General features: G+C 41.4%; 1 protein-coding gene across 1 annotated transcript; it reads right to left on the bottom strand.

Moving 5' to 3' along the window:
• Positions 1 to 208: 208 nt before the first annotated feature.
• LOC125531199 (tyrosine-sulfated glycopeptide receptor 1-like) lies at positions 209 to 4,353 on the bottom strand. The gene has a single exon (XM_048695607.1). The coding sequence runs from the start codon at positions 3,917 to 3,919 to the stop codon at positions 746 to 748; it is 3,174 nt and encodes a 1,057-aa protein (XP_048551564.1). The 5' UTR covers positions 3,920 to 4,353; the 3' UTR covers positions 209 to 745.
• Between the last annotated feature and the right edge of the window lie 7,028 nt (positions 4,354 to 11,381).

The following is an 11,381-nucleotide window of genomic DNA, read 5'->3' as shown; positions in this document are numbered from 1 at the left end:
GCCCGACCCGAGTGTCTTTTCTTGGACCGCGAGTCCGCGACGGACGGTTGCCGTAGAGAGTCCGGGTGGGATCGTGGACCATGCTTGGGAAGTCCTCTGATGCGTATGTGTCTACGCCGGAGGGGCTAGCTACGTTGCAAGGCCCGTGGTTTCTTGGCCGCCTAAATCTTTGGACATGGTACGTAGGTGCTTCTGATCACCATTCCTCTCGTGTTCTGCTAGTGACTGCGTACTAAGTATTCAGTTTGTATTTCAAAGATGGTAGTCGTATTACATTCTCAGTTTCTCATTCCATTTGTTTGAGGCTTGGGCCGACCAAACATTTGCTGTAGCTGGCAATTCGGTAGTTCAGCTCCAACTCTGCGGTTCTTAAAACCGTTGATCCAGAGAAAACAGCTGAAAGACATAATATCTGCCCAATGAAAACCATTTCCAATCTTTCACTGACAAAGCAAGATAGTCATTTCACATGTTTACACTTTGTCTCATGCTTGTGAAACTTAAAAGCATATGTAATACATACAGAAACATCTAAAGGTCCTTGTAAAAAAGATCTGAAGGAAGATGAATACCAAAATATTTCCTGAAAAAAGTACGTAAAGCTCAAGATGGCAACCTGTTAGGCTCTGTGCAGAAATACAGAACAAACTGATTATCAGAACTAGTAGTTCTACTGAAACTAAGAAAGTTACATGTACATCATGCACAAAACTGCAATATTATCTATCATGTGTGGTTTAGTGGTTCATTGTATCTTGGCTGATTTTCGCATCTGCGGGTCAGCATCTATACTGGCCAGGCAGGAGACAACTTCCATGATGGTTGGCCTCATGAATTGATTGTGGTCGACACATTTGGAAGCAGCTTCAAGCACCTTTAACATTTGATCTTCACATCCTGTGCCTCGAAGTGTTGGATCCAGGACCTCAACCTGCTTCCCCTCAGACCTCATCTCCAGCACCCATGGGACAAGTTCTTTTGACGTTGATAGGATTGAGACAGGTCGTATTCCAGTGAGCAGCTCAAGCATGACTACTCCAAAACTGTACATATCACCTCTCAGTGTAGCAACCCATGCTTGCCCATACTCGGGGGGAATGTAACCCATAGTACCGACCAGTTCAGTTGTGACATGAGTTTGGTTGGGAAGAATCAATCTGGCTAGCCCGAAATCTGCAACATAAGCTTTAAATTCTTTGTCCAGTAGTATGTTACTGGATTTGATGTCTCGGTGGACAATCTGAGGGTGGCAGATTTCATGGATATAAGAAAGTCCCAGGCTTGCTCCTTGTGCGATCTTGAGTCGAGTCGGCCAGTCCAGAAATGAGCTAGCATCATCGTCCCTGTTATGGAGCCAATCATCCAGGCTTCCATTCTCCATGTAGGAATATACAAGAAACCTTGAGTTTCCCTGGACGCAGTAACCCCACAGTGGTACAAGATTTTCATGTTGTGCCCTGGAGAGTGCATCGACCTCTGCATTGAACTCCCTTTCCATTAGACACATTTCACCATTGAGCTTTTTGATTGCCATCTTGGAGCCATCAGTCAGCTCTGCCTTGTAGACTAATCCATAGCCTCCAGATCCAATGACGTTCGCCTTGTCAAAGTTGTTCGTGGCTTTCAAAATGTCAGTGAATTTGAGCTTGTTTTCTTCTCCCTTGCCTTGGGGCATCCACATGACGACTAATGTTTGCTCTGAACTGGAGTAGAATGAAGTTGCTTCAACATCTTCGTTACTCTCCCTTCTATGTTTTGCCATAGAACCCTTCTTCCTGATTGTGACAAGGAGACGTGCCAACAACAAAAGAATAGCAATGCCTCCGAAGAACACGCCAAATGCAATTGCAAAAACAGCCTTCTTATCTCGTTTTTTTCTGGAGGATGGAGGTATTGAATCTGAACCACATTCATGAGTGAGAATAGGACCACACAGCTTTGGATTCCCAAGGAAACTAGAATTCTGAAATGTATTAAACTGGCCTCCAGATGGAATTGGCCCTTCTAGGCCATTGTTTGAAATGTTGAATGCTGAAAGGAAGTTCAGTCTATTCAATGCATCTGGAATTCCACCTGTTAGATTATTGCTTGACAAGTCTAACAGCTGCAGGTTTGTGAGGTTGCATATTGATTGTGGGATTTGTCCTGTCAAGTGGTTAAAGCTGAAATCGAGTGAAAGGAGGGCTTTCAACTGACCAATCTCGAGGGGGATTTGACCAGTGAATTTGTTGTTGCTTAGATCTAGCACATTACGCAAAGCAATAGGTACACGGTATTGTAGTGATGGACCATAATAAACAGGTAGCTCAAATGCCCTTGGGTCTAAATGGGCTTCACTCTTATCTGAATTTAGCATTGGCATATCCATAAGGGCTGTTGGAATCCCCCCTGTGAGGCTGTTGTTTGATATGCCCAGATAGAACAGGTTGCTTAGGGTTTTGATCCAGGCTGGTATTGATCCAGTGAGTTGATTGTTAGACAAGATTAATATTTTTAAATTTGCTAGCTTCGATATCCATTGAGGTATTTGTCCAAACAATCCGCATCCATCGACACTAAAAAACTGAAGATTTTCAAAACCATCAACCATGTCATCCTCTGGCATGATTTCTCCCCTGAAGTTGAACGCAATAAGCAGGGTTGTAAGTTTTCTACATCTCTTAAGGATATGAAGTGCACTTGTGATATTTGTAAGAGTGTTGTTAGCAAGTGATAGGAATGAGAGGGACTTTAGATTGCCTATTTTTTCTGACAGCTGGCCATTGAACTTATTGGAAGACAGACGCAGTGCAATTAGGTTGCTGCATGAGTAGATGCTTTCTGGAATTTCGCCACTGAAGCTGTTGTACATAAGATCTATAGTTTTTAGATTGGATAGGTTGGAGAAATTGACCTTGGCGAGTTTCCCGCTGAAATTGTTGCTCTTGAAGTCAATGGTTATGAGATTTGTGCAGTTGGTCAGACTCGATGGCAGCTCCCCATACATGTGGTTGTTGTTTAAATGGAGTTCCTCCAATCTCCTGAGATGACCTATAGACTCCGGAATCTTGCCACTGATGTTGTTCTCTCCAAGATCAAAAGTACCCAGATTACTGAGTTTACCAAAATGCAAGCCTTCAAGTGTTCCTTGTAAACTGTTCCCGGGGAAGGAGACGTATTCTAACAAGGTAGCATTGAAGAGTTCGTCCGGGAGACTCCCACTGAGGTGGTTGTGGCCAACCTTGAGCACTCTGAGCATGGAGCAGCTACCAAGTTGTGGGGGAATGCTCCCTCTGAATTGGTTGTAGCAGAGTTCGAGCACTGCCAAGGATGGCGAGCTGGCACAGAAATGAGTTGGTAGCTGCCCAGTAAAGCTGTTGTTGCTGGCATTGAGTGCAACCAGATTTTTCATCCCCTGCCATGTGGAGGACAGAAACTGTCCTGTAAACAAATTGCTCGAGATGTTCAGTACCTTCAGTGGCCGGGCATGGGTAGACGACAACTCGTGCAGCTCTCCTCCAAGACGGTTAAAGCTGACATCTACGATGAGGATGCTGCTGGAGGATACCAGTTCCTGCGGTAGACCACCGGATAGCAGATTGTTTGACAGGTCGAGGCGCAGCAATCCAGTGAGGTTCCCAAGAGAAGGTGTGATGTGCCCCTGAAGACTTCTAGAAGCCAGCAAGACATCTGTAACAGTGTCATCTGTGCTGCAGGTGATCCCTTCCCACTGGCAGCAATCCGAGCCATTCTTCCATGACACAGCGAGGCCACCATCTTGTGAGAGCCCGCCAAGGAACTGGAGAAGGGAGCCCTTCTCCTGCTCCGTGCAGGAACTGGTAGGAGAGGCCAAGCATATCAGCAGCACAAGACCAAGGCCAAGGGAAGGTATGTGCAATATCTTGCTGTATGTCTTGTTGGGAAAATCGAGTGTCTGCATAGTTTTCTGGTGAAACTAACACGGGAACCTGAGCTTATGTTGTCCCCTGACTGGATAAAGCATCAATGGTGGTGTAACCATGAAAGAGCATGATGGGAAAGGAAGAAGCAGGTCTTGCTCCCATTTGTTCTGTCCCTCGTAGTCATAGTCACCACGAAGAATTTGGGTCAAGAAAATCGGGTTTTACACAACTGCTCCCAGCCCACGCGGCAGCTTCCTAGTTCATACTGATATTTCAGTGCTTCACTATTGGTTGCATGCTGTAATCTACTGGGAAGTGAACTACCCATTCTTCCGTACAAAAAAAAACTGCATTGTAGATTTTCCAGTCATCCTTGAGTCAAATTTTTGATGAATTTTTACAGCATGCCTTACTTTACTTGCCCTGATATCGCTTCTCTTACCAGTTTCACTAAACAAATCTAACCTCTACCCACATCCTTTGCCTTTTGGTGAACAGGAAAAGCCGTGTTTTGAAAAAACAGTTGGTAAAGATATGCAAAATATTCAGCCGGCCAGATGGTGCATGGGGAGATCATTTCCGAAAGGTGCTTGCGATCCAGAGCAAACATCGGCGTCTCAATCAGTGTGTGGACAAACCCAAGTGGACGGCAAGAAGAAGTGCAATCATGTTGCTTAATGGACGGGGTGATGGTTGGCCTGCTGGAGTGCTGGGTATCTGTTTTCTGTTCCATCCTCTTGACCTGAAGCATGAACTTCCTTGTCAGTTATCACGCGTACGAGCTTCGGATGGTGGATACATTTGCTGTTGTTTTCCATTCTCCTGGCTCCACTGGCGCACTATTATTTTGTGGACCATGGACTGTGGTTTTCATCTGAAGTTGGAAGCGGTTCAAAGAAGACTGGGTAGCGTGTGAGCTCTGGCACTGGAAGGCCGGCTCTGGTGCTTGTGGTAGTGGAAGTGCTTGTGCCGTGTGGACGTGGTCTTTGGAATCGCACCATGTATTAATCATTTTTCAATACTTTAGTTGAATATATAAAATTGGTGTTGTTTTTTGCGGGAGTTGAATAATTGGTGTCAAGAATCCCATTTGTTTTCTGATACTGGGTTTAGTTCAGTGCGTGGCTGATGATGTGCTGATGCTAGCTGCACTGTATCATTATTGTTTCCTAGATGCTGCACTCGACCATTGATCAGTGTGCATCTGGTTAATGATTTTCCTCTGATTGAGGGAAAAACTATAGCAAGTGGCTGACGCTCTCCGTAATTAAGGCTCGCTGCAGAGTTAGTAGCATGTATCAGTAGATTTGTGCATGTTATTTTTATTCGATATTCAGATACAGCGTGGATTGAAGAACATAAGAATCTTACTGTTGGATTTGAACAATTTTTCGCATCAATACCCACATGTAGTCAAAATGTGGCACTTAAACAAAAAAAATTACAAGAAGATAGCTGGAAGAAGTCGCAACGTGCGCACTGCATCAATGAAAAAACAACCATTCAACCAATTTGGATCTCTTACTAAATGATTGGGTTAAATACATTGGAGGTGCCTCAACTTTAGTACCCAAAGGCCAAAGTTGCAAAATACACGAAACTATGAAACTAGTGCCCGCGTGGTGTGCCAGCATGGCAGTGCCCCACCTGTCCGTGGCTAAGAGCAGGGAAGGCACTGGGTGGCCCGAGCGTGAGGAATTTTTTGTACAAAACCCCCTCATATTTTATTTAATCAAGCAGGAAAACCTCACAAATTAGAAAGAAAAAAAAATGCATGATAGATGATCGAACCTGAGCCCTATCACGGATTGCATTCTACGCAAAGGTTGTCCAACGTGCCATACACGGTGCAGTATATATTGCAGAGGTCGAACTCTATCTATTGCATGGCTATGCAAAAAGTAACTCTGGAGCACGGGCACATTGTGTCCTATTTTTTTTAAGTTCAAAGAAACGGATTTTTATAGCTAAAAGATTCTGAATTTTTTTATACATGCACACATAGAAGTGTAATATATCCGTGTGAATTTTCACCAATATATGTGCTTGTATGAGAGATAAAACAGATGAATACAGGCAAAAAAAATCAGCTTATTTTTTTGCCATATTTTTTTCCATTTTTTGAAGGGTATAATATAACATAATTTTGAGCAAAAGTTGAAAGTCACTTAGAGCACATACATATGTTTTTGTGTGAAAACAATCAACTCATTTTGAAACTTTTAAGTGCTGGTTTTTAGCCTTAAAAACATGCTCAATGGCCGCCGTGCTCCAGAAATACGTTTTGGCTGCTATGTACCTCTTCAAGCGATTTTTTTTATATATGGCGCCTCTATGGACCTGCACAAGTTTTACTTTCATTTTTTCAATCTTGTTATTATTATTTCTCATATTATTTTTACCGTTGAAAAAATAGAAATGGAAGAAAAAATTACAACTTCCATAATAAACTTAAAGAAAGTGTTAGTGCATTTGAAAAATGTTTAACATGTTTTTGGAAAATGTTTCACATGTATTGAAAAATTATAACCTGTATTTCAAAAATGTGTGTCTTGAATTAAAAAATTGGCAATGTGTATGTAGAAAAGTTCAATGTGTACTAAGAATTTATTATGTAACATTTTGAATAATTGTATTAAAAATGTCAACACAATACTTTTTAATGCATGTTGAATAGGTTACAAAATACAATGTTGTCAATTTGTTAATAATTAGGTATTTTAGAAATACAATGAAGATTAACAATAGTAGTGTGTGCTTGTGGTCCAGAAGTGAACATACATAAATTTACACAATAATTTCTAATATAGGTTGAATTATTTTAATCCCCATAATTTTTTGCAAAAGTTCATGTCTACCTCTTAAAAGTACGCAATAATTAAAATAGAAAAATTTCTTAAAGTAAAAAATAGTTGCATATTGTATTTTTATATGGGAAAATTTACGTCGCATGAAAATTAACAGGAACTTGAAAAAAAAAGATAGATAACACATTAAGAAAATTACAGAACGATACATGAAAAGTGTTTACATAGCTTTCTAGCTAAGAGATGAACCCGATGCATATTTTGGTCGAGTGGACAGATTAAGCCGTAGTTGACCAGGAGGTGCCAGGTTTTAAACCCCTCCATGATGATTTTTTTCATGTTATTTCTCATACTTGAGGTCTTTTCTATGTGATTAAATAAATATAAGGGGGTTTCTTAAAAAAGGTCCTCGCGCGTGGAGTACTCGGCACTTTCCCGCTCTCAACCACTTACAGATGGGTCACCGCCAAGCTGGCACGCCACGCGGGCTGGACATGTTCGGATACGGACGGAGGCGTCGTATTTGCATGACCGGACAAGTTCGAGCATCAGTTTCATGTATTTTACAACTTTAGACACCAAACTGACCGTGCACAGGATAAGTTGAGGCATCTCCAGTGTATTTAACTCTAAACGATTCTAACCTGGCTCACTATAAGCCGATATCGTTTTTCAGTAATCCCGACAGATAAGGCATTTTGTTACTTAAATTTCATTTCATCCTAACCTGACTCAACGGAAACTCCCTCAACTATCTTCATGCCAACTCATAAGAATCTCACATGTGTCATAACCATTTTCGGTCTTCATAACCAACCATCAATTTGCCGCAAGTATTCTTCATGTCGCATGTTAGTCCACAAGATGAGTACCTCGGGTGGCCTCCTTGCTGCCTTTGGGAGATCACCCCTCTGCGTAGAAGTTTTGCTCTCGTGACCCTACTTACTGTAGATGAAACATAACCTCGACCTCTTAATCGGTTGCTTGCATGGATGATGTCATGATTGCTTGTAGGCCCTGCTTGGGTCACTGAAAGCAACTGGATCATCTGTATCCTTATCTATCGGCAACACTAATTTGCTTCCGATGGACATTCAACCTGCTTTTGGCACAACGAACACCAAAACCAGTCCCCCATGAGTACAGTAATATGCTTCATGCATCAAGTTAGACACGGTCCAAATGCAATCACATTAACCCTGGGGCACATGCCCTCATGTCATAGCGGGCCTGAAAAGACCCAAGGCGTAGGAAAAAGCTCAGAAGCTAGGTATCGCTTATTGCGAGTGATACCAACAACGGTCATCTAGTCCGGACCATTAGCAGAGCTACTGTACCCCCAGGGCGATGTTGGGAATAGAGCTAGGGCAGTTTTGAGAGCCTTCCGTGAGGTTTTGAGAAAGTCCCATCCATTTTTTTTCTTTTATATTTTGAGTGTTTTTCTTTACAAGTTTCTGTCGATTATTTTAATTTTTTATCCATTTTATTTGCTTTTTTCTTTCTCTTTTTTTATTCTCCTGGTATTTTTTTTCTTTTTCTTGTTTCCATTTTAAAATATATGTTGAGTATTTTTATTTCAAATACATGTTGAATGCTTTTCCAAATACGCGCTCAATATGTTTTTCATAAATACATCTTCACTGTTTTTTCAATGTTGCACCTTTTTTAACACTTGATGAACATTTATTATACACATATTGAACAATTTTTACATACATGTTAAAATTATTTTAATACATGATGAATATTTTTAATCTAGACAAGGAACATTTTTATAAATAAAGTTAGTACAAGAAAATATATATTTGCAATTATGGAAATAGATAAATAAACAAAAATATATAAACCCGAAATATAATTCTTAAATAAATGGACAACAATATTTGGCAACAGTGTGCCCGATAGAAAATTTACCTTACCTGTCGATCACCCGCCAGCTAACCCTACACAACTGCTCAAAATCAACACCAAAGACCTACCCCTCCTCCAGATCTGGATCAAACAAGAGCAGATCATCAGGGGAGCGGTGGAAATTACCAGGGATACGGCGAAGAAATCACCAGGCAACATCACCTCACCCTGGTAAGAATCAAAGACTCATCCAAAAATCTCCAAAAAATTCTGCTTAATACAAAGACTTACCCCACCCCCACCAGACCCCCTCCCAATCTGTGCAAAAATTACCATCCTTTCACCACTAGAAAAACAGAATAAGCAGACTTCTCTCATAGTTTTGCCTATTGCAGTGAGTTACCAATCAACTAAGTGCAAAATTACCAGCCCCCCGTAGTTTTTGTTGCCAACTTCATGCAACAAAACAGAGTGCCCAAAAAAATACCCCATTCCCTGCTACACTAAACATAGATTTTGTGTTCTACCATGGAAAAATAAAGACAAAAAAAGGAGAGAGGAACCTTTATTGACCACAAAAATCATTCTCTCATACAATGGAAGATGCATTGCAAAAAAGGTACATTTTTCAGTCTACAAGAATGTTATACTGCATGAAGTAATCAAGTTATCAATCTGTACATAGTAAAAGTTATCATCCACTTTAGCTAAGTACTAACATTAGATAAAGAAAAGTGCTGCCTTTTAATGGAGATGCTCATGTCGTACTGTAAATTCTCCTGTTTAGTGTTCTTCCCAATCACCCCTGCGATTCTTGCCTTCAGACACCTATGTAAAGAGTAAAACAAAACAACGAGTTTCAAAAAAAGAGTGAACACGTGTAAATGTGTACTAACGTGCAAACGTGAAAACAAATCAAGCAGGAGTAGATAAATGGATGCTAGCAGAGGATATAATGCAGAGGATGGAGGAGGGGGTAGAATGCATGAAGAAGGCGATGCAGCGCGCACACCAATCAGCAATTCAGCATACCCAAACATCATGGGGACAGGTAAAATTACCAACATTACTGTTTACATATCATCATGGAATGAAAAACCCAGTCTTATACTTTACTATTGAAGTGGGTTTGAAACCTACCAGCATTGGTGCACACATATTACCAGGTCCAGAAAATGCAAATTACCAGGGTTTTTTAGGCATAAAGAATAGTTTACTATTGAACTGGGTTTGAAACTTACCAGCATTGGTGCACACATATTACCAGGTCCAGAAAATGCAAATTACCAGGGTTTTTTAGGCATAAAGAATAGTTTACTATTGAAGTGGGTTTGAAACTTACCAGCATTGGTGCACACATATTACCATGTCCATAGGATGCAAATTACCAGGGTTTTTTAGGCAGAAAAGAATGCTTTACTATTGAAGTTGGTTTGTAAAATATCAGCATTGGTGCACTCATAATACCAGGTTCAGAGTATGCAAATTACCAGGGTTGTTTAGGCATGAAAAAGAAAGATACATTCACTGAATCTTCAGAAAACTACCATGATGGAAAACTGTTATTTATCATGTAATATTCTACTAATCTACCAAGCCAAAATGCAGGTGCTCGGGCAATCAGCGCAAACAACAGCTTGCCCAGTGGTGGAACAAGTGCACATAGTGCTGGAACAAATGCAAGCACAGGAGCTAGGAGCCTTGGAGAGCAGACAATAAGTGAACCAGCAACTCCAGAATCTGCTGGGATCGATGCTGATATGGAAGGCAGCAACATGGAGGCATATTCCACACCTAAGCCACCTTTGCAAGGGACAAAATTTGACACCATGGAGAGCGCACGTGACCACTACAGCACCTACGCGCGCAGAACTGGCTTTGCAATTAGGCAGCAATTCAAGAAAGAGAGGGTTGATGGAACTATAAGCAGGGTGCTACTAGTTTGTACAAAATATGGCAAACGACGCAAGGACAGGGATGAGCTGCAAGATGTGGAAAACCCAGACAACATTGTCAAGAAGAGGAAAAAAAGAAAGTTGTTAGGACTGAATGTGAAGCGCACATGTACCTATCCCACGATGATGCATGGTGGACTGTTGACCGTTTTGAGGACACCCACAATCACCCCCTGATCAAAAAGCCTTCCCTAACAAAATTCTTATCATCACATCGGTACATTCTGAAGGAGGAGCAGGACTTCTTGAGGGTTCTGCACGGATGCAACGTTGAGACTGCGAGGCAGATGCAGCTGATGTCATGGTTCTACGGGAGCGCTAAAGACGTACCCTACACGACACAAGACATTGCTAATCAACGAGCTAAGTTCCGCTTAGAGCACCGCCACAAGGACGTTGGGAGCATAATTGCATACTTCCAAGAGATGAGGGCCAAAGATTCATATTTCTACTGGAGAATCAAACTTGATGATGAGGATAGGGTTGAGAACTTGTTCTGGATAGATGGCGCATCGCGCAGGGCATATGCAAAGTATAATGACTGTTTGTCGTTTGACACGACATACATGACAAACATGTATAAGATGTCGTGTGCACCATTCATTGGAATTAATAACCATGGTCAATCCATTCAGTTTGGGTGTGGCTTCATTCGAAATGAACTAAAGGAAAACTTTGTCTGGCTGTTTAACACATTCCTCCATGCAATGGGTGGTGTTGCCCCTAAAAACATCATCACAGACCAGGACTTTGCAATGAGGAGTGCGATCGACGAGGTCTTCTTGAACATAATACACAGAAATTGCCACTGGCATATAATGAAGAAGGCGCAGGAGAAACTTGGAAAACTTATGGCTGATGATAAACCACTAAACAGAGCGTTCAAA

This window comes from Triticum urartu, unplaced genomic scaffold (assembly GCF_003073215.2).
Source record: "Triticum urartu cultivar G1812 unplaced genomic scaffold, Tu2.1 TuUngrouped_contig_6875, whole genome shotgun sequence".
NCBI lineage: Eukaryota > Viridiplantae > Streptophyta > Magnoliopsida > Poales > Poaceae > Triticum > Triticum urartu.
The sequence above is the reverse complement of the archived record's forward strand: the minus strand, read 5'-3'. Positions and strand labels throughout refer to the sequence as shown.

Coding starts and splice junctions, on each gene's coding strand:
- LOC125531199 (XM_048695607.1), bottom strand. CDS start 3,919: ATGCAGACACTCGATTTTCCCAACAAGACATACAGCAAGATATTGCAC.